This window comes from Monodelphis domestica, chromosome 3 (genome assembly GCF_027887165.1).
Source record: "Monodelphis domestica isolate mMonDom1 chromosome 3, mMonDom1.pri, whole genome shotgun sequence".
Taxonomy (NCBI): Eukaryota; Metazoa; Chordata; class Mammalia; order Didelphimorphia; family Didelphidae; genus Monodelphis; species Monodelphis domestica.
In genome coordinates this window covers 436568110-436585572 of record NC_077229.1, presented here as the reverse complement: position 1 = coordinate 436585572, position 17463 = coordinate 436568110, and the positions used below count along the sequence as shown (strand labels likewise).

The 17463-nt window shown below is 36.7% G+C and overlaps 1 protein-coding gene across 1 annotated transcript in view; it reads left to right on the top strand.

Moving 5' to 3' along the window:
• CCBE1 (collagen and calcium binding EGF domains 1) overlaps window positions 1-17463 on the top strand; it is a 380199-nt gene that overhangs the window by 316657 nt on the left and 46079 nt on the right. The window contains exon 3 of the mRNA XM_001373826.4: window positions 10642-10694. Coding sequence (XP_001373863.1) covers window positions 10642-10694 — 53 coding nt within the window. The remainder of the gene's footprint in view (window positions 1-10641; window positions 10695-17463) is intronic.

Below are 17463 nucleotides of genomic sequence, written 5' to 3'. Positions count from 1 at the left end.
GCTCCCCTCTTCCTCTCCACCATTGTCTTTTTTTCACATCACCCACCCTTCTGCCCAGCAGCCCAATGGGAGTGCATAGGAGGTAAGGTGGGCAGCTCACGGGAGGCAGAGATGGAGGGGAGCAAAGTACTTGGGCCACTCCCCTCCTGCTCTTCACCTGTACTAAGGACATTCCTCTCTTCACCCACCCCTCTGCCCAGCAGCTAAATGCAAACACTTTCTCCCTCCACTGTGTGAGGTAAGGGGGAGCTGGGCATGCCCAACACTTCATAGGAAGGAGGGACACAGCATTTGGTCAGGGGGTGGGCCTGGTACTCTGTCTCTAAAAGGTTTGCTATCACTATTCTAGAGTAATTGCATAAGGGATTATCTTTGTGCTTCCTTCTTATACCTGTAATTTGCCTGATTAGAGATGTGATTTTTAAAATAGATACCATAACTTCTTAATTCTCAGATAACTTCATAGTGTAACTGATTAGTCCTGGATATGAGGAAACTTCTAAAAGCTGTCATTGAGCTAACACTGAAAATGGACATAGTTTGTTTTTGTTTTGTTTTAGCAATAAATTTTACCTTGAAAATCTGCTAGATTATGGGGAGGGTTTTTTTTATTAATATAATTTATTTCAAAGTATCACAACCTCTCCCTCCCCCCATCATAAATGGCATCATCCAGTAAACATATGTGTGTGTGTGTGTGTATATATATATATATATATATATTATGTCTTTCATGTTTCCATGTTTCACTTCATTCTCTGGAAGTGAACATTCACAAGTTATTCTTCCAATATTAAATCCATAACTGTATATAATGTTCTCTTGGTTCTACTTCTTTCATTCTTCATTATATGATTTAGTTCTTCCCAAATTTTTTTTAAATGAATCTGCTCATTTGTTTCTTATGGTGTCGATCTTATTCCATAACAATCATATACCACAATTTGTTCAACCATTCCCTAACTGATATCCTTCCCTTCAATTTCCAGGGTTTTTTTTTTTTTGTCACCACAAAGAGAACCTCTATAAATATTTTGGAACATATAGGCTTTTCCCCTTTTTCCATGATCTTAGGAAACAGACCCAGCAGTGGTATTTTTGGATCTAAGGGCATACACAGTTTTATAGCTATCTAGGAATAATTCTAAATTGCCCTACAAAATGGTTGGATCAGTTGACAGTTCCACCAGCAGTGTATTAGTGTCCTCATTTTTCCTCATCAATTCTGGGTTTTTTGAAATGGGGCTGTCAGTCTTCCTTAGAGAATTGTTCTTTAGGTCAAATGAGTAATTTGGACCTGGTAGATTCTCTATATGGGGGATGCTATAGATTTGAATGGAAGTGAAGGGAAGAAGAGATATATAACCTCCTTTATTTGAAGTATTTCCTTTATTTTATCAAATAGGAAAAATCTCATATAGTAAAAGTTTTACTGAAAGCCAACTGATGAAACAGGCTGAGAAATAGTAAAAGATGTTGATATTACTAGAGCTAAGTCAGGTAACTTGTGGTGGTTTTTTTCAAGAAAAAATGGTGATTTTCTTGATATACAAGGAGAATGGTATTCTTTTCAACTCCAATCTGAGTATTAAGCTAAAGGCTAGAAACCAATGGAATATATATTTTCTCGTTAAAATTAAATTTCTCACCCCATTCCTTCTCATCTTGTGTATCTCTTATCCATGTTTTCCTAAAAATTCTAAATCCTATTTAAGGTAGCTACTCCAGTTGCTGGAGATCTATTAACATTGTCTGGGGAGAAGGGGCAGCTAGGTGGCTCAGTGGATTGAGAGCCAGGCCTAGAGATGGGAAGTCCTGGGTTCAAATTTGACCTCCGACACTTCCTAGTTGTAAGACCCTGGGCAAGTCACTTAAACTCCATTGCTTAGGCTTTATCACATTTATGTCCTGGAACCAAAAACAGTATTGATTCTAAGACAAAAAGATGATAAGGGCTTTAAAAAATTGTATGGAACACTATGGATCATACAAATTGTCCACCAATTATTGACTGGCCTGTCTCATTTTCTGGTCCTATGTCTCCTAGTAATAGTTCTTTTTTTATTGTATTTAATTTAGAATATTTTTCCATAGTTACAAGATTCATGTTCTTTCTCTCCCCTCCCCCCTAACCCCTTCCATAGCTCATGTGTAATTCTACTGGGTTTTACATGTGCCATTGATCAAGGCCTATTTCCATATTATTGATATTTGCATTAGGGTGATCATTTAGAGTCTACATCCCTGATCTTATCCCTATTGAACCATGTGATCAAGCAGCTGTTTTTCTCCTGTGTTTCTACTCCCACAGTTCTTCCTCTGAATGTGGATAGCATTCTTTCTCCTAAATCCATTGCTATCCTAGTAATATCTCTTAAACCCTCTATCCTTTGCAGTTATTCATTGGTGACTTACTGTAGCCTACTTGTAATTTACTGGACTTGTCTTCACTGCCCATTGGGTGACCCTCAATTTTTACTCTTCAAAGATTATAGTATTCTATGACTAATGGTCATACAACATCATAAAAAGAATATTGATTTTAAAATGTTAGTCTTAAGCTTCTGTAAATCTGGGATTAATAAAATGCATTGGGCAATTTCCCTAAATCCACCGTGCCCATTTTCTTCCTTCAGTTCAACTCTGGTTCTAGATCATTGTCCATCTGTAATATGCTCTGTAGACATACTCTGTGTACTAGTTATCCAGTTATAGAAAGCCTTCATCCCTTGGACTTTTCTTTGGCATGGGGTTGGGGGAGGGTAGTTAAGCTAAATTCTTTAGAGTGATTATGGATTACGTTTAGGAGGCTCTGAAATATCTTAGGACTTAGGGCACCATTGGCGAAATATTGGCATGTGTGCAGAGCCAGCACTCCAGGCAGGAGCTATTCCTGATCCCCATCTTCCCAACACCCAAGGACATTTTTGCATGCTGCACCCCTCTGTCCAGCTGTCCAAAGCAAGCGCGTCTTTCCTCTGCTCTTTGGGATAATTCAGGGGGCTCACAGACTGCTTGAAGTTGCAATCTGGGCACACAAACTTGAAAACCTTTGTCAATGCTGACTTGGGGCATCACCCAAATGTCACCCAAAATTATCTACATGTGGAGAATCTCACCATCTAAAGCAAAAAAAAAAACCTTTTCATTTTTGTGACAACTTCCATGACGATGGCAAATAATCTTGTGAGGACATATTATTCCATACTTGCTTGATATTAATAAAAGAATTGAAATCATCTCTTATTGATTCAAGAAATATTTGATGACTTTGACATAGGCCTTAGAGATATTTTTTGGGTGCTTTAAGGCAGTGTTTTGAACTTTTCTGTAATCTATAAACAATAACCACAATTATGTTGTCATGGTCTACTGTGGAAATTTGTAAAATCATCAAGAAAGCCCTTGATAAATATATATAGAGAGAAATATATGTATGTATTGTGTTTAAATTATTCTAACAAAGATTTTGTGGTGATAGGAAAGAAGACACTTGGGTTAGTATTAGTGATATCCTCTTGATTGCCTTTCTCAGTAATAATGTCTATTGTCTTTTTCCCCAAGTATTTATCATTCTCTGCTCTTCCATACATCTTAGAAAGTGATTCTTCAACACTCGGAATTATATAACCTCCAGTACTCACCTTCCCTTATGGGCTTATTTATTCTACAAGCACTTATTAAGCATATAAGCACGACACTAGGGCCTGTGAATAAAAAGCAAAAATAAAAGTCTCTGCCCTCAAAGAGTTTATATTCTCGTGACAGGAAGTAACATGTACACAAAATATGTAATTTCAGAATGGGGAGCACAAATAATTGGGGAGATCAAAATAGACATCGAGTAAAAAGTGGTGCTTGGACTGAACCTTGAAGGAAAGTATGCATTCTGAGATGACCAATAATTCTCAAAGGAAGAATGAAAAGTTCTTATCAATTAAGTAAAAGATTTCTCCAAATCTTAAATAGGAGAAATGTACATTAAAACATTTTAGGTTTTATCTCAAGTAGAAAATTGGCAAAGATGACAAAAGACTAAAATAGACAATGTTGAAAGCTCTGCAAAAAGACAAGTGAATAGAGCTATGAACTGATCCAACTGCCCCTCAAAAAAATTTGCAATTGTATGGAAATAGGTTTTGAGTGATAATACATGTAAAACCCAATGGAATTGCTTGTCAACTACAGGAGAGAAGAGGGGAGAGGGAAGAGAGACAACATGAATCATGTAACCTTGGAAAACTTATGTGTAGATTTGTTACTGGAATAAAATTGTAAAAATAATCAACTGTAAAAAAAATTAAAATAATCTAGAAATTAAAAAGAAATTTTAAAGTTGTGACTAAACTGTTCAGACCTTTGGTTTGGAAATCTCATCATATAATCTAAGGAAACTAAAGATTGAAAGGTCTTATAGCACGATATCATAGCAATACTTTCTTTAATAGCCCATAACTTAGCCCATCAATTAGAGAATGGCTCAACAAATTGTAGTGTACGGTACAAATATAATAGAAGATTATTGGGGCCTGGCATTGTGGATAGAGAGCTGGCCTCTGAATCTGAAAGACACAAGTTTAAATACACCTTCTGACATCATGTTGCAGAACCCCTTAGTGCACCCAAGTAACCCTTTCAGACTAAGAGAAGGTGAGCATCTGCTTTTGTAGAGGAAATCCCTCATCAGGAGCTGCCTACACTGATGAAATCACAGCTCTGGTCCAAAAGACAACAACAGTAACAATGAAGATGAGGAATTCAGACAACAGGGAAAGACTTTTATAAACTGATTAAAAGTTAAATGAGCAGAATGAGAAAAATAAAATACATTGCAATTACAACAATGTAACCCAAAGAGAGAATTCTAAAATGAGGCTAAATGCTATACAGTAGTAATAATCAGTCTTGGTCCTGGAATCAATTAGTAAACATTTACTAAGCACCTACTATGATCCAGAGCAGCTAAATGGTACAGTGTATAGAGTGCTGGATTTGGAGTCAGGAAGACCTGAGTTCAAATCCAGTCTCAGACACTTACTAGCTATGTGACTCTAGGCAAGTCACTTAACTCTATCTGCCTTAATTCCTTCATCTGTCAAATGAGCTGGAGAAGGAAATAGCAAACTACTTCAATCCCTTTGCCAAGAAAACCTCAAATAGAGTCACACAGAGTCAGATATGAATGAACAGTGATGACTGATAACATGGGATCACCAGCAAACCTGATGTTGATTTCTCTTTGTGCTATCTTCATTTCCTCCATCTTGTTTTCTTTTCCAGAAGCACCCAGGGACACCGACACTATAGGGTATTGTTTCTGGGCTTCACTGCTTCTTATCTTTGTGGGGATGTGTCCTAATCCTCTGGGAAGCTGGAGGAAAACCCCTCTGAGTTCTGATTGGCAGATGTTTCTCTCCCTTGGCAAGAGCTGGCTAAGCACCCTCTACCCCTTTGCTGTGAATTGGGGAAGAGTGTCTACATTGATAAACTAAGCTGAAATTTAGGAATGGCCTCCGCCCAAATCCACCTATGAATTTTTTCCTCCTGGATTTGTTTTTCTTGAAGATAACATCCCACAGCAGCGTTTGTAGTGAGGTCTAATGAGGACCAATGTTTGCATAGCAAGGCAAAGCTTTTGCTCAAGCTGTCTAAACTTCATTAAAGATAATTTATGTTGTAGCTAATCTTTGAAACTGTATAAAATATGAAGCCAAAGTTTATTTTTCCATAGTTTGGAATAATACATTGTTTATTTTAAATAGTTCCTTGCAATGGATGGATGTTAAACATGCAAAATAATGATCTATTATGATGAACCATGAGTCGGTCCTGGTGGGGATGGGTTTGAATCACTGATTTGCACCCCTTGATCATTGCACTGGAGTCAGTTTATGCAATTAAGGGGAAACAAAGGGGAATTTAATTTTTTTGCTGCACAGTCATTTAAATTAAAGCCCATATGGTCAGTTCTTGAGTCCAGAGCTTCTTCTCTTGACAGAATTCCATAGCTTTTTGAAAACAGATCAAATCACTTCATTTTAATTTAATTTCATAAGAAAGGCCAATGGCAGGCTATTTCTGGCTTCATGGCGTTAACAATCCCAAGCTTTCAGATGTTCAAAAGGGTCATGAGGTTCCTGACTTTAGGGGTATCCTTCATGGAGAAGGAGCTGGAAAGATTGTATCCATTCCTATTGACTTTAGAATGCTATCAGACATCTCCGAGGCCCATACCTTAGTTATGGTATTCAAAATAGAAAGACAAATAGAACCATATGTTTAAATGTGATTCTTGAGTAGAGTATCAGAAACATCTGTTCCTCCCCCATCCTGTCTTTCTTTCTTATGAAGCCAAAGAGTCAGTTTCAGATCATTTAAAAGTCCTGTTCTTTTCCCCACAATCCTTCTTATATGACACCCTGAGTACAGCAGTAAGCAATGACCATAAACTTAAAATGAACAAGTTATTAAGTCCATATTCATTCTTCTTGTTATATGTTTAGACTATTGGGAACCAATCAGAGAACTTCATGTTGGTAAAATTAAAAAGTAGATCCTAGTGGTGGGTTGGTGGTAGAGTTGTGAGGAGATGAAAGGGCAGACCCATGATTTCATCAGTGTAAGAAACTCTTGGGATGGAAATTCTAGAATCTTTCACTAACATAAAAAAATTTTAAACCACAAAGAAGGGATCTTTTATCATAGAACAAATTAAAATTTGGTCTTTGATGTCAATAACTGAGTTCTAATGGCAAATGTAAACTACTCATCAGAAAGTTGGATACTGCCACATCCTCAAGAAAACATCTTGCAGAGCATTTGGAGAGGAACAATACAGTTTCTCCCTCAAGGCCTAACAAAATATGCTGAATAAAGATCCAGAACAATCCTCCTGGAGAGAAAAGCAACTATCAATTTGAACCCTTTAAGAGTTTGGGATCTGACTTGTGCTTATCTTTCTCAAAATGTAATAACAGCCCAAGGGCCAACTGTTTCATTAAGGAACCCAAATTTTATCTTTTTTGATAGTGAGGTTTTCATATCCCTAAGCCTGAATGGGGACACTTACTTAAAGGTAGGATAATAAAAACTACTGAAAAGTTATAATATCCCTTTGGTTTCCAGTTTCTATCTTTCAAAATTTTGATTTGAGGTATAACCTGGTTTTCTCTCATCTAGTATAAATGGCTCCTAACTTACAAGCAGCTTTGTCTATTGATCAAATCTATCAAACTAAACTCAAGAAGCATTTTCTCACTAACACCATGTTGTAAGTGATGATTAGGCTCATGGGCTAGCCCACTCCACTAGATTTGTTCTATAATGCAGTCGAAATATTATATGTTTGTAATTTTTTTTAAATAGCAGAGGATTCGTTGAAGGAACTCCAAGGACATCCATCTTGGAGAAGAGATAACTTAAGGGAGGAGGAAATGGGAATCATGGAAGCTGCCTTCTAATACTTAAAGGATTGTTATGTGGGAAAGGGATTATAAGTAATCTACCTTGTGTCATAAGGCTGAACTAAAAGAAATGACTGTAGGTGGCAAAGAAGATTTTGTCTTGATAAAAGGAAAGATTCGAACTAGTTAGCGTTGTCCAAAAATGGAATGAACTGTTTCAAGGAGTGATGAGTTCCTCCTCCTTGGACATCTTTAAGCATAGACTTGGTGACCATTTTATTGGACTTTTAGAAGGAACTCTTAGTCATTTCCAGGTTGAATTTCTAAAGTCTCTTCCAATGCCCTATATGATAGATCTCTGTTGACTATTCAATAGGAATAGAAAGGAGTATACATATTTTTCATTTTGCATGGCACCTTTACAAAAACAAAAATAAACTCAAACAAATGAAGTAAACCAGAAATATTAAATATATTCTTTATCAACTATACCACATTAAATGTTGTATTCAATTAAGAAAAAATTTCTCTTACAACCCTGAAATTCTGTGATTTCATATTTAACCACATCAAAACATATTTTAAACAGATGTACTGCTCAATATCCTCAGCTTAACTATTCATCCCTCTCCTGGCCCATGTAGTTAGAAGGATTCCAGAGTTCATTTTGGGTTATGCCTATTGATTACTCACCAAAGAAGCCACTAAGTCTCTGGAGAAGGAAAGGGGATATATTGGAGTAGCTCTAGCCCCTAAAGGCAAAGAGAACATAGATGAATAAATGGTCTGAGGGGTAACCAGAGAAGGGGTCATTGCACCAGTGTACAAGGCACTGAGTGGAAGGTAAGGGAATAAATTTTAGAAGGCTAAAAGAGATGATAGAGAACTAGAAAAAAAATGCTGAGAAGTAAGAAGGGGAGTAAATTAATGAGGAGGAGAGAAAAAAGGTAGTAGTCGTGTTAGGTTTGAAGAGGCAAGGGTCCAGTGAGTGTATAAAGAATAAAAAGAGAAAATCAGAAGGAAAAGGAAGAGAACTTCTTTAGTCAGAACACTAGAAAAATAAATACAGGGCAAAGGCCACCATTTTATTTAAATTTCCAGAATCATTAACTGGAAGATTGCTTCAAACAAATTTAAAAACTTGTATAGTTCAGGTACTACTCAATAATTTATGTTTGGGGGCCACAGTAATATAGTTCCAAAAACACTGAGCCAGGAAATAAAAGATTTCATTTCTAGTCTCATTTATAGTATTAAGTAAACTGTGTAAATAATTTTCTTTCCCTGAGCTTCAGCTACTTCACCTATAAAATGAGTGGACAGGAGATGCTTTCTGGAGTCCTTTCTAATCCTAAAGTTCCAAGTGTGTAAAGTTCAATAAATATTTCTCTAATGCAGGGATTGGTGAGAATTCCAGCCAATATACTCAATTCAAAGGTTTGGAAGAGATTATTTTTACAGTCCAAATAAGGAGAGAGTAATCCTAGTTTTGAGAGGATAATGGAATTTTGTATTTAGAGGTGAAATACCTTAGAATGCATCCAGTCCAACATGCATAGTGTGGAAGAGAGAAATTATAAAAATGAATTAAAAGACTGGATTTTGCAAAGTTATCTCATGAAAAAAAATGAGATAGAACTCTGCTGCCATTGGAGGATGGGAATGGAACATTCCAGCTAAGAAAAGGAGGAGCAGTTGGAGACCGCTGATTCTTTTCTCTTTTTGACTTGAAGATAGAAGGAGCAAAATCCTCATTGAGCCTACTTAGCTACACTCTACTAAATCCCTTGTTGAGCAGGAAAAGATCCAGACCATTCATCTGTGTTACAGTGGTGGGATGGAGACTCTTTCCCTTTGGGGAAGGCAGTAGCCTATTCTTGTGAAGACTCATTCAAAAACTATATCTCTTATAGATCCCTCCAGGTTGTTCATGATCACAACTACTTGATTACATGGGTCGAGTGAGATATGATTGGGGATATAGACCCTAAATGAACATCCTACTACAAATATCAACAGCATGGAAATAGGTTCTGATCAAGGACACATGTAATACCCAGTAGAATTGCACGTTGGCTACAGGAAGGGTGGTGGGAGGGAAGGGAGGAATAGAATATGATTTTTGTAACCAAGGAATAATGTTTGAAATTGACCAAATTAAAAAATATATGGCCATACCTGCCTGGAGAAGGTTACATAATAAATAGCATTCAGATGCATAATATTAAGTTAAAAGGTATTCAAAATTTATAAAATCAAAGAATATAAATTTAAGTGCTCAAAATTTCAAATGATGCTTTTTATTGTTCATAACATTTATATTTATGAAGTTATTGAAGCTTAAAATTGCACTAGGAGTTTTGGGGGAAAATTATATCTCCGAGACAAGATATACCATCATCTTGAATTTACAATAAGATAGTCTAGGACTTAGTCCCCTTTGTACCTCAAACGGCTGAAGACATCTATAGGAGGGGGATAGGTCAGGGATTTCCTGTTTCCTCTTTCCTCATTTATACCTTAACCCTTTATCCAATAAATATTTATTTTTAGTTTACCAAAGATTCAGACATTTTAAATGTATTAGAAAGAGGATTACAAATACATCAACTAAAGAAGAAAGAGACTGAAGGGAATTTTTCTCTTACCCTTCAGCTCTAGTCAGATATGACTCCATTGTTTAAAACAGCTCTGCTTGGGGGGGAGGAAGAATTGGAGTTACTCTTTATCTGTTTCCTCTCTCTCAAATACCTGTCAAAACTTTGGTTCCTTTGATTCCCAACTAGTACAAGAGTTTAAAGATAAGGAAACTGAGGTTTCAATTAGATTAAATGAAGTTCTCAAGGTCTAGTGTCATGTCAATATTCACATACCTTTTACTCTTTGACCTACCAGAACAATAATTATTTCTTCATTTACTACAAAGACTTTGTGAGAGATAAGTCCTTTTTAGTGTTAAGGGAATTTTTTAACCTCTCCCTCTGTCTCTTTAAGAGGCAAGAGAGCAGAAAGATTTCTAAGTGAAGGAGAGCTGACAGGAGTCTGTGTGCCAGAGCTGAAGATTCCCTTACCAGGCAGATGAGGGGAGATTATATAAGGACGGAATCAGTTGGCAGTTGAAGGCTTTTTGCCTTTGGATCTCAAGAGATCCCTCCTAAGATAAAGTCTGATAAAAAGAATATCATTGTAACTACAGGTATTGCCTTATTTAATACCATTCTTGTTGTTTGTTTTCTAGGAAAAAGTGCTGCAAAGGTTATAAGTTTGTCCTTGGACAGTGCATCCCAGAAGGTATGGAATTTCAAGCAAAACTCAAAGCCATTGGACTTAGTCACTATAAAATATCTACAATGTGTGTGTATGTATGTGTATGTAGTAGAGAGAAAGATTATTTGCGGAGTTTGATTTGGGTTTTTGGTGGAGGGTATGAATATCCCTCTCCAAATTTGATGTTATGCTGCCAACTATGAGCAACTAGGTGACAAAGTGAATATAGCCCTAGATCTAGAGTCAGGAAGATTCATCTTCCTGAGTTCAAATCTGACCTCAGACACTTACTAACTGTGTGACCCTGGGCAAGTAGCTTAACCCTATTGGCCTCAGTTTCCTCAGCTATAAAATGAGTTGGAGAAGGAAATGACAAACCACTTCAGTAAATGTAACCAAGAAAATCTTAAATAGTGTCATGAAGAGACAGATTCAACTGAAAATGAACAAACAAAAAATAAAATATATGTGTGTATGTATATATATATATATATATATATATATATACAGAAATGTATGTACATGTTATTTCCAGGATTTCTGGCAATTATAAATAAAATGGCTATAAATACTTTTTCTAATATTAAACCCTCATTTCCTTTTTTTAAACCCTTACCTTCCATCTTAGAATCAATACTGTGTGTTGGTTCTAAGGCAGAAGAGTCAGCAATGAGGGTTAAGTGACTTGCCCAGGATCACACAGGTAGGAAGTATCTGCACCAAATTTGAACCTAGGACCTTCCATCTCTAGATCTATCCCTTATCACCACTCCTATTTCCTATTAATAGGAGCTTTAAAATGTAACCTAAGTGAAGCAGCTAGGTGGCACAGTAGATAGAAAGCAAAGCCTGGAGTTTGGAGGACCTGGCTCTAGATCTGGCCTCAGGTACTTCCTAGCAAGTCACTTAACCCCATTTGCCTAGTTCCTACTACTCTTTTGCCTTAGAACTAATAGTATTGGGGAGCAGTTGGGTGGTTCAGTGGATTGAGAGCCAGGACTAGAGACGAGAGGTTCTGGGTTCAACTCTGGCCTTAAACACTTCCTAGCTTTGTGACCCTGGGCAAGTCACTTACCTCCCAGGGCCTACCCCTTACCACTATTCTGCCTTGGAACCAATACGTACTATACAAAAAGTAAGGGTTTTAAAAAAAAGAACTAATAGTATCGATTCTAAGGCAGAAGATAAGGGTTACAATAATATGAAATCTAAGCAATAGGACTGCATGGTCACATAATATAAAATTTATTATATATATTTTTATAATATATATATATATATATCTTTCCTGATATCAAGAGGTCATTGAATCAGATTATTTCTATTTTCATGTCCTATAGGGAGTCTTGAATGACTGATTTATGAATGAGAGATCCCTTGCTATAAAAGAGCTATAAAATAGCATTTTTTTGTTTTATTGACTAAAATGCTTTTTGTAATCAGTGAATAATTAAAATGGTGTCTTAAAATTTCTACATCTTTCAGTTAATTGTAAAATGGTAAACATGGCTCATTACTGCATATTGATTATGAAAGACAGCTTCTTCCATTCTAATGCCTTTTTTAAGGGTACCCTCAATTCATTTGTAACTGGCTCCCATAAAGACATCATATATGATAAACACGTAGGTTTTTTTAGTATTAATGAAGGCCAAGATTTTTTCCAAAGCCTTTGCTACCTTCTCCTCCTTCAGATACCTTGCATATCAGAACTTCAACCTGATTACAATCATGTTGCCTCCAGCATGGACCTCCTCTATCTATACTTGGACCAATATGGCTGCTTTTCCTGTCTTTGTTCTCCATTTCTGCATCCCTTATAAGCACATCCAGAATCGTGATGTAAGAGTCCAAGTTTGGTGTTTCTACCATCTTTGATGAAGAAAAGTTGACTTTTAGTGACTTTTTAAAAATTTGCATTTTTCTTTTCTTTGCAATCCTCCTATTTTTATCCTTTGATGCTCCAGAAATGGCTTTGCTTAGCTGACTAGCTTACTATGATTTCCTTAAACTTCTTCTGCCCCACACTGCCCTATGACATAATATTATTCAAAACGGTCTGTTATGCCTCTTTGAAAGATGTTACAGATGAGTTTATACTCTACCCCAGTGTTGCCTTTGGCAGCCATCTCTCTCCATTTGGCAAGTAAGTCAAAGAAGAAACATCAGGTGAGGCATAAAATGGGGAAATTTTTGCTCCCCCAAAATATTCACCTCTGATGAAAGAGATCCAATGCAGAGTCCAGGTCAAAGCAGTATTCCCTGCCAATGATGAGGTCCTCCAGGTGCTATTTGTGGATGGCAGTCTGTTGAGTGCATCAAAACCTTGAACGTTTCAGAACTTCCTAAAAGATCTCTAATCAAAGGAATTTGGCCTGTTCATCTTCACTGAAAAGACCAAATAGATGAAGAATGTCTGTTGCCCAGATTTCAACATACATGTTTATGGACATCCAATAGAGCTTGTCCATCAGTATGTAAATCTGAGACAGGCAGTGCAAATGAGCAACACATTTGGTCCAGTGTTGAACAGGAAGAGAGCAGACTCGATTGCTTTTGGAAAACTGCAGAGCTTATTTATTGACCCTGGGTTTCTCAGGAAAGCAAAGGCCAAACTTTTTAAGTACAGATGTCGCTTCCACATTGCAACTTTCCCCTTCAGGATATTGCTATATCATGGGTCTGCATATGAAATTAAATGGCAATTTGGGGGAAATTTTGTGCAAGCCACAGATGACATGCAAAAACCAGCTGATGACACAGAAAAAAGTTTAGAAACTCAGATAAGCATAAAATATATGTATAGTAATGTATGATAGCAAAATATTTTATCTTTTAATGCTCTAAATATACATTTCTTTTACTGTAAACACCCCATTTTAAAAAAAGAAAACATTTAGGCTTCTCCTCTTATGTGAAGGGAGGACCAAAATAATTTTACGTGGATTTTCCATAGTGTGGGGATTCTGTGCCCCTAACTCTCATGATGTGGAAGGGATACCAATATCAACATTCTATATGCCAGCATAATAGAGAACACAACTGCCTTTAAATAATTTTAGATGACCACACATGAAAGAGAATGAAAAAGTATATGGTAGATCTGAGTGGGCTGCAACATATAAACAATGGAGAGCTCTGAAGATTGAGTGGAAGGTGTTCATCAAAGAATTATATGATTTCAAATTTTAAAAAAGATTTTAAACTGGTCATGAGTCAAGAATGCAAGATGACAAAATGAACAATCGGCGTCTTCTCTGTGACAATAGAAAACAGCCAAGGGGTTGTGTACTTATGGTGCACTTCTCAGAGAATCTGATCACAAGTCACAAAGGATGAATAAATATAGAAGGTTTTTAATCTGTATCACTAGAAGGAAGTTCAAAATTGAAGAGATCAAAGATCCGTTAGTATTTGAGTTTTATGTGTGGATAGATTACTATCTAAAAGACATCACTATCTGGCCTATTACATGATTGATTGCTTCTTTCAAGCTTCATCAACACTGAATTTTGTAAGTTTAAGTTTTTGTTGTTTTTTAGAATTATAAAGTCTTATTACAGTGTTTTATATTTTTGTTTAAACCCTTACCTTCCATCTCAGAATAGATACTGTGTATTGGTTCTAAGGCAGAAGAGCAATAAGGGTTGTAAAAATGGAGATTTGAACCCTGGACTTCAATTCCCAGAAGTCCTTGGCCACTTCCCAGAATGCTTTGTAACCTCACCTGAATTCTCACCTGGGCAAAATGACAAAATGATATTTAAACTGACTCCACCTTCTACTCTAGCTCTCGGCTTCCGGCTTCCGCTTCTAGGGACAGGATGCTCTCTACCAGGCAGGCAAGATGTAGAGTGAGTGGTTGTGAATGGGCTCTCTGGGCCTAGACACGTGCTTTCTTATTTTGTAGTTTCTTTATTTCTTAGTCTTTAATAAACCTCTAAAAATATAATACTTTTAGCAGAGAAACTAATTTTAACTGTTACAGGGCTAGGCAATATGGGTTAAGTGACTTACGCAAGGTCATAAAGCTAGGAAGTATCTGAGGTCAAATTTGAACCAGAACCTCAACTCTAGGCCTGGCTCTCTATCCACTTCCCTCACAATGTTTTATTACCATACAAAATTCAACTTCCTCTCTGACTGCTCTACCTCCTCTGCAGCAACTTTGACCATGGGGAGATGCCTACACCTTGGTGGGCAGGAACTGCTCTCCCGATAAGTAGGTCTCTAGACAAAATTGCCATTTTCACCAGAAACCCAGATATGCTATTTCACATCCAGCTCGACATATCTACAGACTACTCTACCTCCTCCTCCTCAGTCTAGCCCCTGGATGAGTGCTCTCTTCCTTTGGCCCCACATCTACCACTTTCCCAATCCCTTTTATATTTTCTTTCACTATTAGAATATGTTTCTTGAGTGTAGCAAAGTCTTGTCTTATATTTGTTTTCCCCACACTTAGCACAGTGCCTGGAACATAGTAAACACTTAATAGATGCATGACCACTGTAGTCATTTGATGTACAATCAATGGTATCTTTTTTAAAGCCCTAACTTTCCATCTTGGAATTAATAGCATATATTGGTTCAAGGGCAGAAGAGTGGTAAGGACTGACTAAATCCACTAAATCATGAAGCTGCCCCCTAGTCAATGGTGTCTTAATGGTTTAATTTACATTTCTCATTATTTTTGAGTTTGAACAACTTTTCTTTTTAAAATTTATTGACTTCATATGAGAAGATTCATTTTATTTTCATGTAACAAATTTTTTTGACTCAAACCCAAACAATCTTCCTGACACAAAGTGCATCCCTCGAAAACAGTTCAGCAAAACCACTTAAGAGTATGATTGCAACTAGCAGCATGTCATTTTTCACTTTTATGATTTACTCACAACAGAAATGGAAGGTGGACATTCTGACTTTGAAAGTCTGGCACCAACATTGTCTGTTATGTTTGACCTGAGTTTTATTGCCTTTTAGCATTGACTTTATATCATTATGATAAATGTATATGTTGTTCTCTTTCTTCTGGTTTCTTCACTGTCTCTTGATACAAGCTCTCCCATGTTTCTCTAAACTCTCTTGAGCAGCTTTTCTAAAATTCTTAACATCTATATGTGCTTTAGAAAAGTTTGTGTTCAGTGAATATTTGCCCATTGGGGAATAAATAGTTCTGTTATATTCTTATATAAGGTCCTTGTAGAAGGAGGTCATATTTTTATCTGATACATGACAAAAAATTTCCCCAGTATGTTTCTTAGCTTTTTATTTTTCATATGTTGCTTTTTAAATTGTGAATACTTTTATTTCTAATTAGATTAGTAAATTTTGGTACCAGTAATTCCACCCTGTCTGATAAATGGAAATTTTCTCTCTTCCATAATTGGAACAAATATATTTATTTTTATCTTCCAATTTTTGTGGTTTTTTTTCAAATATTTGTTGCTTATCCAATTAGGATTTATAGTGGCATATAGAGTGAGGTATAGATTGCTACTGATTTTTCATCATATATCAATTATCCTAATATTTGTTGAATAATATTTCTCTTCTCCAATGTTTTATTCACTTATTAAGACACTAGTCTCTTGAATACATTGATTCTTTCTTAACTGGGCCTTAGTGCAGCAAGATAGTCTTCCACTCTTCTCTAATTGTTTATCACAACTATTTTTAAAGATTTTCTAGTCTCTCTTTATGTTTTCCACAGCCTCTTGGCTAAGGATCTAACCTCATACTTTACAGGAAAAAACAATTGAGAAGGTTTGATTAGAGCTCCCTCCTCTACTCATTACCTCATTTAACATCCCTCTGACACCATCTTCCACTATCTCCTTCTCTGCAGTCTCTGATGAAAAGATGACCTTTCTTCTTGCCAAAGCCAACCCTTCTACATATATCTTTGATGCTACTTTGCCATTTTCTTTAATAAATTACCTTCACTGTGGTACCCAATCACTCCCTCTCCCTCTCCCTGTCCCTCCCTCTGTGTGTGTGTGTGTGTGTGTCTCTCTCTCTGTCTCCCTCTCTCCTATCTTTCTCCCAACACCCCTTTCATCTCTTTCTATCTACTGCTGCTTCCCATGATCCCCACGAATACATTTATGTCTTCACTGTCCTTAAATCCATTTGGTTCTGCTATCTTTACTAGTTATCACTCTATATCTCTGCTCCACTTATCAGTTAAACTCCTTGAAAAAGCCAGCTATACTTGATGCTTCCACTTATTCCAAACTTTCTTCAGTGTAGCTTTCACCCTCATTATTTAAGGAAAGTTGCACTCTAAAGTCACCAGTGTTCTCTTCACTAATACATCCAATGCCTTTTTCTCATTCTTCATTTTCTTAACTTTTCTGCAGAATTTGCCACTTTAATCACCTTTCTTTTAAATATTCTCTCTTCTCTGATTTTCATGACACTCATCTCTCTCACCTCTCTTCTGTCTGACTAATCCTCCTCAGTTTCTCTTGCTAGATATTCAACCAAAGTCACTCAACAGTACCCCTGGGGTCTCCCACAGTTTTGCCCAGGACCTTCTCTTTTCTTTCTAAATGATCTCACTTGATAACCTCATCAGCTTCCATGTTTTCAATAATAATATCTATACAGAGCAGATGCTATCCAGATCTATTAACAGTCCTTCCAAAATGGAAGTCACATAAGCACCTCAAATTCCACATCTAAAACAGAACTCTATTTTGTCCCCCAAACCTTCCCCTCTTCTGAATTTCCTTATTCTGATAAGGGTACCACCATCCTCCCAGTCATCTATTTTGCACCCTTGGTG